The 15,079-nt window shown below is 40.5% G+C and overlaps 1 protein-coding gene across 1 annotated transcript in view; it reads right to left on the reverse strand.

Annotated features, from left to right (window-relative positions):
- The window catches only part of LOC126204308 (tetratricopeptide repeat protein 28), a 131,258-nt gene that overhangs the window by 3,533 nt on the left and 112,646 nt on the right, over positions 1 to 15,079 (reverse strand). The window contains exons 27-29 of the mRNA XM_049938694.1: positions 10,766 to 10,960; positions 8,963 to 9,070; positions 2,826 to 4,507 (exon numbers count right to left, since the gene is read on the reverse strand). Coding sequence (XP_049794651.1) covers positions 2,826 to 4,507; positions 8,963 to 9,070; positions 10,766 to 10,960 — 1,985 coding nt within the window. The remainder of the gene's footprint in view (positions 1 to 2,825; positions 4,508 to 8,962; positions 9,071 to 10,765; positions 10,961 to 15,079) is intronic.

Consider the following 15,079-nt stretch of genomic DNA (forward strand, 5'->3'; position numbering starts at 1 on the left):
GCCTGACAAGGTGAAATAGCTTGTACTAATGTTGTATTTGACAGAAAATAAGTTAGCAGTTTTTATTGCTAAGAAAAATATGGATGTATTATTGACACTGAGGTTGGTAAGTTACTTAGCAAAGCAACTGTGAGAAGTATTTCTGACAACGAGGAATTAATTTTAAAAACTGCAGAATGTTCAGCCCACCTCAGTCCAACAAGAGTGACAATCTCATTTTGGAAAAGATTGGCAACTTTCCTTAAATGCTCAAAAATGTAAAATTGCGCACTTGACAAAACAAAAAAAATGTAGTATCCTATGCCTAAAATATCACCGAGACATACAATTACTTGGCTGTAACTATTTGTAGGGATATGAAGTGAAGGGATCACACAGGATCAATTCAATGTTAGGAGGTGACAGACTTTATCAGTCAACAATGGAGATTGAATTTGGGCAACTTCACAGAACAAAGTTCAAGTCTGTGGGATCCATACAAAACAGGACTAACATAGGATACTGAATGTATGCAAAGATGTGGTTATAGATGTGTCTAAGCCATGGGAAAATGTCCCAGATATGCTGAAAAACCGAATGGCAGATCCAGACTATCACATGAAAGCCTATTAAATTTGATGAACTAGCTTTAAGTGATGAATCTAGCAATATACTACACCCTGCTATGTATTGCTCTCATAGGGATTACGAAGACAAGATTAAGTAGTTACAGTATACATAGGATGTTTACGTGATCTTTCTTCCTGTGCTCCGTATGTAAATGGAATGGGAAAAAGTCCTAATAACTGCTTCAATGGGACATCCCTCTGCCATACACTTCACAGTGGTTTGTAGATTATGATGTTAAGCCACACAATGCAGTAAAATAATGACCAGCACACAATTTATTCCAAATTATTCTCTATTTATGTATGAACACATGTCAATAATTCAGTGACGTGGGCACCCAATAATTACATAAATACATTAAAAACACACCCACACACACACACACACACACACACACACACACACACACACACACACACACACATGATGACCCAACACCTAAACTTTTCACTGAGTTGTTATATTTACTCCTATTACTCCTAAAATTATTTACATTCTATCAGGACCTTCCATTACCATACTAACAACTGTATTTTCCAAAATTTCTTGTAGAAGTGTGACTGCTCTAAGAAAATGTTTCCTATGTATGCTATTTCTCAAAGCAGATGCTTCAGTATAATGTAGTCATGTTTAATTCTTTGTTAGGCATCTTCACAGTTATCCTGGGCAGTTTTGTGCACCCAGATGAATTAAGCAATGCACAAGTTCCCTTCATCTGCTCCTTTCTTCTCATTGTCATGTCTTTCACTCTTTGACCTTAACTTCCTTTAATTTTTTGATATATATTCCTTCATCATCTATGTCTGTCTCCTTTTTCATTCTTTTTCCTTTTTTATTATATTACTATGAATCATAACAAGTTGGAGTTACTTCATCTGATCTTCATTCTGCCTTTATACAGTTATCTACATAATTTATATGTGTTATGTACATAAAAATCTCAAGATTCCAATCATTGTCATTATACTTTTGTTGATCCAATTTTTATGCACAAGGTGGCATACTTCACTAACTGATAAAGTCATTTAATTAAGATTGTTGCCTAATTTACTGTGATTTTTGATATGGCACTTACACCTGTAAGAGGCTATTCCCAACACAGAGGCACAAAATGGTTTCATAAACTTTTCTGATATCCTAGGTCACAATATATTTCATTCACTACACTAAGATTCCCACAAAGTATACTTATAAGTACCTGAGAAAACTTAGGTGGTGGTGCCTAAGAACCCACTAGCAAATTTTCTTATTTAAATTTGTAATTTTTTGACTAAATTGTGTTGTAAATAATGGGAAAGTCAGACTGTTATTTTTATGAAACCATTGATTGTTGTGTCTTTTGACCTTTGCTAAAGAATGGACTGAGTGAAACATCTATGTGTAATGTTCTTGGTGGTTCTCTACAAGACACTGTGCTTACTGTGACAATTGATGTGAAGGCGAAATCTGTTCTGTGCCATACTAAATATTTTGTGTTGAAGACTTTTATAACAACAATCACTTCAGTGATAGTTATCTAAAAACTGTGCATCAACAACATCATAGTTTATCTGTTAAATTCTGCCACTGGACTGTTGTTGAATGTGGCTAGCCTGATTTATGTGCTACTTGTGTTGCAAAGTTAAGGAACTGGTTATCGTCTCAACAATGTGACATCAAATTTAATAAATTTGTAAAAAAGTGAATCAAAAACTATGGAGTTGCATACAGAATTAGGTAAATATCATCCACTATTCATTAAGGTTAGTGTCATGGTTCCTGACTACAGCACTAGCAAAGAGGCAAAGAAGAAGAGACAATAAAAATCAGGTTGGTTATCTTACAGCTAGTAAGAAAAAAAGACAGGTAACACTTAAACATGTACTGATAAATCATGGTAATTGGAAGTGATAGTACTGAAGATCAGTCACTGAAAGCAACATAAACAACACTGAAAGCTCTGCTTGCATCTGTCCAGAAGCTATAACAGTTCTCAATGTTGTTTATGTACCTTTGACAACTCAGCACCTATACTTTTCAGTGAAAAATTCGTTATTCACAGAAGAATAAGATTTGTTACCTCTTGTAATTTTAATCCTACACAAAGTCTGCTTTTTAGTTCATATCTTTAGAAACATTTCGTGAAACTAGCAACTGCTTGTTAAATATTTTACTTGTGACATAATAAAGAGAATATAATCTTAATTATAATTAAGTAGAAATGCTGATATACTTGCCTTCTGATCATCCTGTCCAAAATAAATTCCTGGATTTGCCCTCGTTAAAAGTGAGGGCTTGTTGTAGGAGCCTGCACTGCACTGTGAATCTGCAATAGATCGCCCATCTCCTTCGTCTCTGCGACTCAGTTCACTGCACGGAGAGCCACCAGTTGCACGAACCTTACTTTCGGCAAGGAGATCAGCAGTAGACAGATCTCCACCACTCTGCTGGAACTGTTGCAGTGATAGCCACGGTGCCTTCGATGTCGACGTGTCTGTGCCTGACTTAGACTCCTCGGACAGCAATCCCAGTTTATCAAGACCAGCTGCGAGAAGTGCTTCACCGGTACCAGATTCCACTTCGTTTACGTGCTGCTGGTTCTCTTTGGCGCCAACTGTACCCGCGGCTTGTCGAGATGGCAAGAGCAACTTCGACAGGGGCGGTGCGAGGCCGAGGCCGATGTTGCGCTCGTGGTACACGTCTGATATTGTCGGCGTCAGTTCACGATTCAGGCGCCTGAGTTGCGTTGCAATTATCTGGTCTTGTATGCTGTTGCTGTTGTTGTTCTGAGTGCTACTGCTACTAGCATTATTGCTGTTAGATGCCATTACATCAGGTGTCTCTTCAAATGTCTTGCTTTCACTTGTATCATTACTATCTGCAACAGGGAAGTAATGAATACGTGATGATGAATCTTTAATATTTGGTAAAGTCCCTTCATCACCAGAACTCAACGCCAGTGGTTTTCTAGACCCGGCACTTCCCAGATTCCCGAGCTCAGTTCTCACACTCAGCCTTTCTAACATTGAAGCTTGCTGTGGGTTTTGCACGGACGATGTTGCAGAGGTGGACTGAAGCTTGAGGGTGGGTGCATTATGGTAGTTTGATCGTGTCGTTTTGAAGACAGACTTCACTGGACTACCAAAGTCAGAATCAGAGCTGTGCTGAGACTCGCCTCCAGGGTTATACAGTGTCGAAGGTGGCAGAGGGTGCAGAGCCTCGACCACAGGTGCTGGCGGGGCGGGAACCTGTCGCGGAGGGGGCAGTGGAGGCAAGGGCATCTGCTGTGCCGCCCTGCGGAGCACTGTGTTGTGTCCGGATCCCTCCCAGTCTGTGGCAGAGCTCGCTGAACTGGAACTGGCAGGCCTGCTGCAGCGCAGTAGTGCCACACTCGTCTCACCGGATGGGGGTGATCCGTCACCTCCTCCGCCACCGCCCTTGCCACTGCCTGCAATATTGCCTGAGTACAGTGTACGTATACGCGTCTGGTGTGCGAGTGTAAGCGTTGCGATGTCTTGAACGACCGGTGGACTCGGAGTGAATGCGGCATCACTCTCACCACCACCTCCAGGTCTCCCAACGATGGTGGGTTTGGCTGGAGGAGCTGCAGCTGTTGAAGTGGTACTGCTGGTGTTTGCTGTGACAGTGGCAGCAGTCACTGTCTCTGGTGCACACGCTGTATGGCCGTCGGGTTCTCCTCTCCTACGGACATAGCTTGTGAAGGCTCCACCAGTACTGCGGTGTCCAGGCAGCAGGGAGAAAGGCAGTGGGGGTGGTGGCATTGCTACAGGTGGTGGGGACCTGGATCGTAGGCCTCCAGATCCACCTCCAACCCTCTCATCATCTCCGTCTAGTGATGTCAAGCTCTCCAGTGAACTTGATGAGTCCAAACTGAGGCTCTTGGGTGCTTCTTGTGTATCTGAAAAAGTTGAAACATGCTAACTGATTCAAGCTTATATTTAATATCAATGAAATGTAAAAATACTGTGCGAAAATATAGAAGATTGTCTTGCATATCCAGGGGCAAACATAAGTTGTACACTAGACTCTCGCTAATCTGACCCTCAGTAGTCTGGTCTCTCAGTAATCCGGCTCACATCCAAAAACGTGCACAATGAATAACTGTGTGCAACAATGTTTAGTTAAACAATGTTTTATATACTGTACTTGAAACTGTAGCTTTCTTTACTGTTTGGAATCATTCTTCTAAAAGGGAACATGTTACACTAGACCTCAAGAAGAAACTCGAGGTCCTTCGCAGAAAGCCATTGCTACTGTGTTCAATGATGGATGAGCAACTATTTATGACATTGAAAAGAAAGAAGATGATATTCAACAGTACTCAACACAAATGGATAGTGAGTTGGGAAAACAGAATATTATGTGAAAGAGTGAGAATGAAGAACTGGACGTAACTGTTTATAGATGGTTCATACAACAATGCAGTAAAGGAATTCCAATCAGTGGCCTTATTATAAAGGAAAAAGCAGCTGCATTTAACAAACAACTTGGTGGTAATAACGTGTTTGCAGTGAATGAAGGTTGGCTATCTAACTGGAAAAAATGACGTGGCATTCAGCAGCTGACAGTCTTCGGGGAAAGTCGCTCAACTAATGATAAGGATTCTGATGAGTTTGTAAGCAAGATACAGAAGATAGCAGAGGAAGAAGATTTAACTGCTGATGCCTTGTATAATGTTGATGAAACAGGACTCTTTTACAAGATGCTTCCTTCAAAAACAATAGCTGCCAAGAATGAGAAGGAAGCTCATGGTTACAAGCAACAGAAACAGCCTGTAACATGAATGGTGTGTTGTAATGCAAATGGGAGTCATAAACTACCACTTGTAGTGACTGGAAAATCCCAGCATCCATGTTGTTTTCAACACACTGACATAAATATTCTATGTGCAGTATTGCGCTCAGAAGAAAGCGTGGATGGGCAGACAAATATTCTCTTGGTGGTTTCATGAAACATTTGTACCAGCAGTAAGAAAAGAGCTAAAGAAGAAAAAACTTCCACTGAAAGTTATCCTTATAATTGACAATGCTCCCAGTCATCCTTCAGATGTTTCTCTAAAGTCCGATGGTATACAAGCACTCTTTCTCCCACCCATTGTGACAGCCCTAATTCAGCCCATGGACCAGGGAACTTTGGAATCAATTAAATGTCATTATCGACATTCACTTCTCGTCTCCCTGTTGAACAAAAGTGAAAACGACTCTATCGAGACTATGCTGAAGGTGCGGAAAGCAATTAACATACGTGATGAAGCATGGGATAAAGTGGAGAGCGCTACCATAATGAAGAGCTGGAGAAAATTGTGGCCATCCATTGATCCTGAGTTGGATCCAGTAGTCAGTGACAGCAATGAGTATGTCAATTTGGAATTATCAATTACTTTGTACACTGACATGTTCCACAGCCTTCCAGGAGGAGAAGAAATTGATGATGAAGAAGTGGCTGAATGAGGAAAACTGTGACATGGACCAAACTTTGACAGATGAAGAAATAATCAAAAGCATGCAAGAAAGTAATGAGATGAAAGTGATGAAGGACACAGGAGGAGAGATCATGAAGATTTCTCACACAACTGGTGCTGAAGCTGGAGTCTTCCTGAAGTACATTATGAAACAACCAGATACATGCACTACCGATGTAATGCTTGTAAAGCGGTTGCATGATAAACCATGCCACTGTAGCGTATCATCATTGCGACAGTTAAAAATTAGGGACATGTTTCATAGTGAGTGATACAACTGCATAATTATATACAGTATATTGAACACTCAAGGACTACATTTTCTTTGAAAATTAATGCATTTTTAGATTTAATAAAGTATATCATCTATGTTTTAAAATTGCATTCTTCAGTGTAATAAAGTACTATGTTTTCAAAATAAATAAAAAACAAAATAAATTTCAGACACTCAATAATCCGGCACTTCTGCTAATCCGCCCCCCATATGTGCCAGGAATGGCCGGATTAGCGAGAGTCTAGTGTACCATAGTTTCCATTCATGCCTTCACAGATTATCCCTCTCTAGTCCTACTTCTTATTTCACACATTTATCAGTGCTTTGTGTAAGTAACATGTGTCTTAATGATACAACTATTATATAACACAACTGCTGTTACAAATAAATAGGCTTTGTAAAAGAGCGGATAATACACAGTGGCAAGATTCAGCATATAAGTGGTAATTATAAGATACAGAATTAATAATGAGGAGCTTAGAAGTGTACAGTATTTAGTTGTAAATAGGAAACTATGTCCTTTTAATGGAAATTTAAATTTTTGTGTGATTGGAACAGGAAAATACCTTTCGAACACCTTGGAGAAGAGTTCTCATATTCATTTAACTCGTGCTGTAGTGGAGTGTGCTCTGATATGCAACTTCCTGATGGATTAAACTGTGTACCAGACCAAGGCTCAAATTCAGGACCTTTGCCTTTTGCAAGCAAGTGCTCTACCAATGGCTCCAAAAAAGGCAAAAGTCCTAAGTTCAAATCTCAGTCTGGCACACAGCTTTAATCTGTCAAGATGTTTTAAGAGGAGCTGTTGTTGTCAAAAAATCACCCACCATAAAACATGTAATTACAGATGCTAAATATTCTGCTTGTGGTATTAAGAATCAAAACACTTTATTTTTCCATGACAAATCAATTTTTCTTCCTTTAACCTCCCTGACTCATCTTTTCTGGTGTTGTATATTTCACATTACTTTGTATTTTCTTCTTACATAACTCACTTACCTCTGTCTTCACATCTGACAGCTGTTCACTTTACTTTGCTAATTGCTTTATTCAAAAGCATTTCCATCAGAGCCAAAAGCCAGATGGAAAAAGTAAGCAGATTAGATTCACTTTACACATCAGGTTGTTTTTTTCTTTTCTCTTTTAATAAACAAGAGAGGACAAAATGTTGAGACTAAGATTTACAAAATTATTAAGGCTTTCTTAGCCACTTGTTGACAAACTGCCTATTGGCTTCTGTCTCGGGTTCTTCGGCCGACGTTCATCTGATGATTTTACTGATGTTTCGCCAGCAGGAGTGGCTGGCATTGTCAAAGCTTCACCCTCCATTGCCAGAGGTGAACTGAGCCGAGTTCATGGCAGCAGACTATATGTACATGGCGCGCCAACATCCGAGGGCTTCTACACGCTCATTTCTGGCACAGTTCTCCTATTGCTACCTGCGACGGTCATTTGCTGCAGTACGGGAAGCCAGGATCTGTTTACCTTAAGGCTTTCTTCTTTCTTGTTGAAGCTGTTTGCGTGCCATACATTCCCAGAGTGACAGACAGAACTGGCCGTACATTGAGCAAACACGGCATAAAGACGATTTTCAAACCGACAAGGAAGATCAAAGAGTGTCTTAGATCAGCAAAGGAGAAAAGGGACCCAATTGCATTGTCAGGAATATACCGTATACCATGCACATGCAGAAAAGTTTATGTCAGAATGACTGGATGATCAATCAACACCAGGATCAAAGAACATGAGCGGCATAGCAGGTTGGGGCAGGTGGAGAAATTGGCCATGGCAGAGTCTGAGTGAGACCGACCATGTAATAAAATTTGCTGACGTGGAAGTTCTGGCTGTAGAGAAGCATTATCACATCCGCTTGTTCAGAGAAGCTGTAGAAATACAAAAACACACGAACAGCTTCAACAAGAAAGAGGAAAGCCTTAAGGTAAATGGTTCCTGGCTTCCCATACTGCAGCAAATGACCGTCGCATGTAGCAAGAGGAGAACCGGAAATGAGTGCGGAGAAGCCCTCGGACGTTGGTACGCCAGGTACATATAGTCTGCGGCCACGAGCTTGGCTCCAGTTCACCACCGGCAATGGAAGGTGAAGCTTTGACAGTGCCAGCCACTAATACTAGTGAAACATCAGTAAAATCATTAGATGAACATCGGCCTAAGAACCCGAGACAGAAGCCAATAGGCAGTTTGCTAAGATTTGCTTCTTAGATGAAGTAGAATATGCATGCATGCATTTTGTTTACAGTTCTCTAAAGAAAGCTGTGGTATATCAAATGCTAACTTGGCTAATTCCTAGAGTGGTGCAGTGTACTCACTGGACATTATATTTGCTGATTAGGGTAAAGGTCTTTGTTGATTACTACAAAGTTGGTGATTTATCACAAAGAATTTCTGGTGTACTGGTATGCTTGCTCTAAATGCAATGATTGGGTTAGTTTCTTACACTGTCTAATAACAAGACTACTGATTCATTGTAGACAATTCAGAGCATATGTTGAAAGAGAAGTCAAAGTGTAACAGAGAATACAATATTTAATGAGTTGTGACTAATTACTTCTTGGCACATTTTGTAAAATACAAGGCAAAACAAACACAAATGTGCTTACCAAATAATGCAAGTAAGGCCTGGAGAACAAACTGAATGTTTCTTCTGTTTGCCTGCTTGCCTGTTCTTAAAGTAACCTCATCTTGGCCAACTTCCATGAGGTCAAAACCTAAAACAAATAATGTATCCATCACTTTAATGTAAATTATATATTTCTGCAGCATTCATACAACTAGGTAAATGGCACAAATTAACAAAAACTGAACCAAAACTTTCTCACAATACAATATATGCTTCATGAAATTTAAACTTTACAATACTTCTAGGCGATCACCTGGATAGCTGAGCACATTGAAGTGCCCGCTTCTGGAACACAGTGAGGCATGTTGACCCTGTATCAAATCTGCCTGGTGGATTAATGATGAGGGCCGGTGTGCTGGCCAGCCTGGATGTAGTTTTTAAGTGGTTTTCCACATTCATCGAGGGAAATACTCAGTTTTTTCCTATCTCCCACCTCAGTTATATGATTCGCAAACACTTTGAGACACAGTGGCAGATAGCCAACAATTCTGCACAGGGGCAGTACTCTCGCACATGTGTGTGGGAACTTCTCTCATCTCACTGCACAGTTCTCCCACTACCATGCCATCCTTTCTGAGCAGAGGATGGTGAAGAGTGGTAACTGCAAACATGCTGCGTTTAGATGGCAGTGCAGTTGCACATGCAACATTGAAAAGCTAGTATGTGGCTTGGTTTCATATTTCTTAATGACATACATAACAAACAAAACAAATATTTTTCCTTCCTTCTCATCCCATCCGGTAAGTCTGCCCTGAACTACGGTTCTAGGTGACTTTTCTAAACTGTATCCATTTCCCTAAACCTCTCCAGTCCTTTTCCTTCATCCCCTCTTCCTTTCCCTTCAACTCTTCCACCAGAAGAAGGAGCCACTGGTTCCAAAAGCTTGTGAAAGTTCAATCCTTTTGTGTATATGTTCCCCTGCCACCGCTTGGTGAGTAAATTTTTTTATCTGTTCATTTACATTACAAAACAAATGCTCAGTATTATTTATGGCACACAGAAGACATACAAAAATTTTTATTCTATTGGCATAAGGACAATTGGAGATCATTTCACCAACTTTTGAGCCCAAATTTACTGAGAGAGTGGGTGGTGGGGGAGGGGAGGGGGCAGTAAGGAGATTTAAAATGTTTTTGGGAGTGGTGACCCCATCTTAATAACAGCCTATATGCACGTATGGTTGTTCCTCTGAGTAACTGGAGACACAGCATGCAAGTTACAACCCAACATAGGTTGGATGAAGGGTACTGAAATGGATGGATGGATTATTCATAAGTACACATAATTGTTGGCAATTTTCACATTATAAACAACATTCCACACTCTGCAAAACAACGTTGTTATGACATCCAGTTTATGATGACTTGTGCCAAAACGTACTACTTACAACATAACCTCTTTTTTAGACATTACACATCTGATTATTTTTGGAAAGATGTAATGTTTCAACTATTTTTCAGCCACAGATTAGGAACTAATAATTTAATGTTGACAAGTTATGTTACCTACCACCATCTTCTCTTTGGTGCATGTTTTTGTACTCTTTATTATACATATGTATCGCCATTACTCTAACTGAAAAGGTACTGCCGGAAGTGGTGTGTTGTGTATAAAGAACAGTTAACTAAATGTTGGGCAGCAGAGCTGCTTTTATTTGTTAATCATACTGTGTGCCTCAATTTCAGAGAACTGAGGGTTGTGAGCAGCTGTGTTTTCATGCAATATTTGATCCTGTTACTATATTTTAATCAGAAAGCAAATTAAAATTACAAAAGGATCATACCTAGGGAAGCAAGTAATTCATGGCAGCCAGGAACCCTCCATAGTTTCACACTGATAGGTATTTCTACACTATCTGTTTCAGGATTCTTCATGCTGAACTGTCCTATAACTTGTCGTATGACTCCAATGATGTCATCTGCCACTTCCACATTCGACATGAGTTTAGACAGAGCATACAAAGATGTACCTGTTAAACCTGCAGACAGGAACAGCAATGTAGCACTTACACATATGTGATGTAGCCCAATTGAATAAAAGTGTATAATACTTATATTTACTGATATTAAAGACAGTAGTAATTCTACAGCCACAGCTTAAAGTTTTCATTTGCAATTAATTCCTTCTGCTGGAGCAGAGAGAAAGAAAAGAATCTGGAGACATATGGATTTTATCATTTAGACTGCTGGAGACAGAAATGCAGGGGTGGTACATTAGATTAAACAGTGATCAAAGGATAAAACAATGCCAAGGAAAAGGAATAGAAAGGGTCATTAATGAATCAGATATAAATGGAAGCAGGAAGGCCAAGTGTTCATAAAAATGATAGAAACAATATACAATCAAATATAAGAATAAAAGTCTACAAGAGAAATTAAATTAGGTTGAAGTACAACACAACATGAAAAGAAGGGGAAAGAGAAGCAAAGGATAAGAAGAGAAACATAAACAGTAAAAAACAGTGTGTGAGGGTTAGCTAGTCACCAGGACGATGGAAACAAGTGAAATCAAGATTTCCTTAGCAGTAACAAAACCCTTGATGTGGAGTGAGTTTCCACATAACCATCTTGGTGATGGTCTACCCCTCAAATATGTTGCATTTTCTGGAGATGCATCACAGAATGACTCACAACTTTAATCCCTCAATGGCATTCTTACTTTTTCAAGCTCCACAGAGGCTATCCTGCACGTCTGGTAGGTATAGTATGCCTGGGAAAGAAACATATGAAAGAGAACAACTAAGGCACAGGACAGATCTATATGTCAGAACACTGCCTGCAAATGGCAAAGATCAAAATTCAAGTCGCAGTCTTCAAATGTCATGAAGGTTTATTTTAATATGTCACTAGAGATGTGACGATGACTAAACTTTGACTGTGGTTGTGTAGCAGAAGCCCCCCCTTTTTTTTGTGCACTGCCCCAGCAAAGTCTTCAAGAGTGTTTCTGTGGCATTTCAGAAGGTAGATGAGAGGTAATAGTAAAGTGTATAATTGGTGTACAAACTATTTGCATGCATCAATTTATTCTCGTAGATTGTAAATGGCAGTCATGTTCATGTTTAAAGCTGAATATCACTGCACTGGATGCAATATCTGATGTAAATACTCTAACACATGGCCCCCATTTTATGAGAAGACAGTGTCGATTTTGGGGGCAAAGTGTAAGTACTGCATGAAGTAATTCACAAGAACACAAACTATATGGTAAATGGACTTAAGGAGCATACGATTTCACAATAATGTTGTGAGGACTGCAGAAAACAATGCAGTGTGGCACGAAGAAACTTGGATAACATAAGAGATGCTGCTTGGATACACGCTAAAAGATCAGTGAGGCAGGTAGGTAGTACTTACTCTGAAATGAGTGTGATTTTCTAAAATATTATTCTGGAAAGAGGCCTGCTTTGTTTAAAAGTCTACTTACTCAACCAGAATATCAGTTTGTTATCTGCCCATACACTCAGAACTGCCTTGTGAGATTTTATGGTCTCATTTCCAACTTCTTTCTCTGCCAGACCACTGATACTACTGAAAAATCTGTTGTATGCACATTCCATTATAGCTACTTTATCAGAGTAGTATTATCTGTATTCTATAACAGCTCATGTACAATCATTCCACATGAATGACATGATGAATAAGTACACATAGTTAGTGTGTACACATAACATGCAGCACTCTGTCAAGTGACTGCATGACCATGCCAATCTTCAGAAAATTCTTGGCACTTTGCATTGCTTTCTTTCTGTCATCGTTTCCTCCCTACTCTGTTTCATCATTGTTTCATCCAGTATTATTATTTCCTTTATTTTTTCGCCCTCCTGAAATTTCTATTGACCCTCTGCCTACTTCTTGTACAGTTTCCAGCTTGTTGTGTGCTCATCTCTCACATGTCAACTGCCTCTGCCTCATTTTTTGCAGCTTTTTTTTCTAATGTGACAGTTGATGAATCTTATTTGGCACACCCCACTGTTAACTTTTGTGCCATCTTACTGCTCTATACTTTTCTTGGTGCAGTTCTCTATTCAAACACAATGTTATCTGTCTCCATTTTAATTACATTTTCAACATCATTCACTTTTACACTTTCCTTTCTTCTCCAACAGAATGAACTACTGTTTCTGAAAGTAAAAGATGGTTTTCCTTGAGAACCTGTTGCCATCTTTTATACTGATAAGACAATTTTTTCATCTCTACTTTGCCTAATATTTTAATTTTTGACTATTTTTGAAGTTTTATATTTAATTGTATTTTTATTACTCTGTTGAACAATGTAATATTCACGTGCACAGTATCTACTCAGTGTGCAGACTGTTAGATTATCATATAAACAAAGAGATAGAGGGGCTGGCCAGTACTTACCTCAGCTCAGTACAGCCGATAGATACACATAAAACAGAACTGAAAATTTACATTCCTAGCTTTCGGAACAAATGTTCCTTCATCAGGGAGGAGAGAGGGGAAAGAAAGGGAAGAAGGGAAAGGAGATTCAGTTACTCACAACCCAGGTTATGAAGCAACAGGGAAAGGAAAATGGGAGGGTAGCAAGGATGGAGGCATGGTTGTCAGAGGGAAGCCAAAGATATTCTACTGTAAGTACTGTGCCAGCTTCAAACCAAAGAGGATGCATACAGAAGTATAAAGTATAAAGATAAACACAACTATGTAGGATGAAAAGATGCGTGAATGGCTAAAGAGGAAAGGGAAAGAGGAGAAGACTGAAGAGTGAATGGGAGTGAGGTTGTTTAACGTAGGTTCAGTCCAGGGGGATGGCGGGATGAAAGGATGTGTTGGAGTGCAAGTTCCCATCTCCGCAGTTCAGAGGGACTGGTGTTGGGTGGGAGGAGCCAAATGGCACATACGGTGTAGCAGGTTCCTAGGTCCCTAGAATTATGCTGGAGGGCATGCTCCGCTACTGGGTATTGGGCATCTCCTAGGCGGACAGTTCGTCTGTGTCCGTTCATGCGCTCAGCCAGTTTAGTTGTTGTCATGCCGATGTAAAAGGCTGTGCAGTGCAGGCATGTCAGTTGATAAATGACATGTGTAGTTTCACACGTAGCCCTGCCTTCAATTGTGTATGTTTTACCAGTAGTGGGGCTGGAGTAGGTGGTTGTGGGGGGATGCATGGGGCACGTTTTGCAGCGGGGTCGGTTACAGAGGTAGGAACCGCTGGGTAGAGAAGGTAGTCTGGGAATATTGTAGGGTTTAACAAGGATGTTACGGAGGTTAGGGGGGCGACGAAAGGCAACTCTGGGTGGTGTGGGGAGAATTTTGTCAAGGGATGATCTCATTTCAGGGGTTGACTTGAGAAAGTCATATCCCTGGCAGAGTAATTTGTTGATGTTTTCGAGGCCAGGATAATATTGAGTGACAAGGGGGATGCTTCTGTGTGGTCTGGGGGTAGGAACATTGTTGTTGAACAGATTTCCCGAGCAATACATTCCTCCCCGTTAAACAACAATGTTCCTACCCCCAGACCACACAGAAGCATCCCCCTTGTCACTCAATATTATCCTGGCCTCGAAAACATCAACAAATTACTCTGCCAGGGATATGACTTTCTCAAGTCAACCCCTGAAATGAGATCATCCCTTGACAAAATTCTCCCCACACCACCCAGAGTTGCCTTTCGTCGCCCCCCTAACCTCCGTAACATCCTTGTTAAACCCTACAATATTCCCAGACTACCTTCTCTACCCAGCGGTTCCTACCTCTGTAACCGACCCCGCTGCAAAACGTGCCCCATGCATCCCCCCACAACCACCTACTCCAGCCCCACTACTGGTAAAACATACACAATTGAAGGCAGGGCTACGTGTGAAACTACACATGTCATTTATCAACTGACATGCCTGCACTGCACAGCCTTTTACATCGGCATGACAACAACTAAACTGGCTGAGCGCATGAACGGACACAGACGAACTGTCCGCCTAGGAGATGCCCAATACCCAGTAGCGGAGCATGCCCTCCAGCATAATTCTAGGGACCTAGGAACCTGCTACACCGTATGTGCCATTTGGCTCCTCCCACCCAACACCAGTCCCTCTGAACTGCGGAGATGGGAACTTGCACTCCAACACATCCTTTCATCCCGC

Source organism: Schistocerca nitens, chromosome 9 (assembly GCF_023898315.1).
Source record: "Schistocerca nitens isolate TAMUIC-IGC-003100 chromosome 9, iqSchNite1.1, whole genome shotgun sequence".
NCBI lineage: Eukaryota > Metazoa > Arthropoda > Insecta > Orthoptera > Acrididae > Schistocerca > Schistocerca nitens.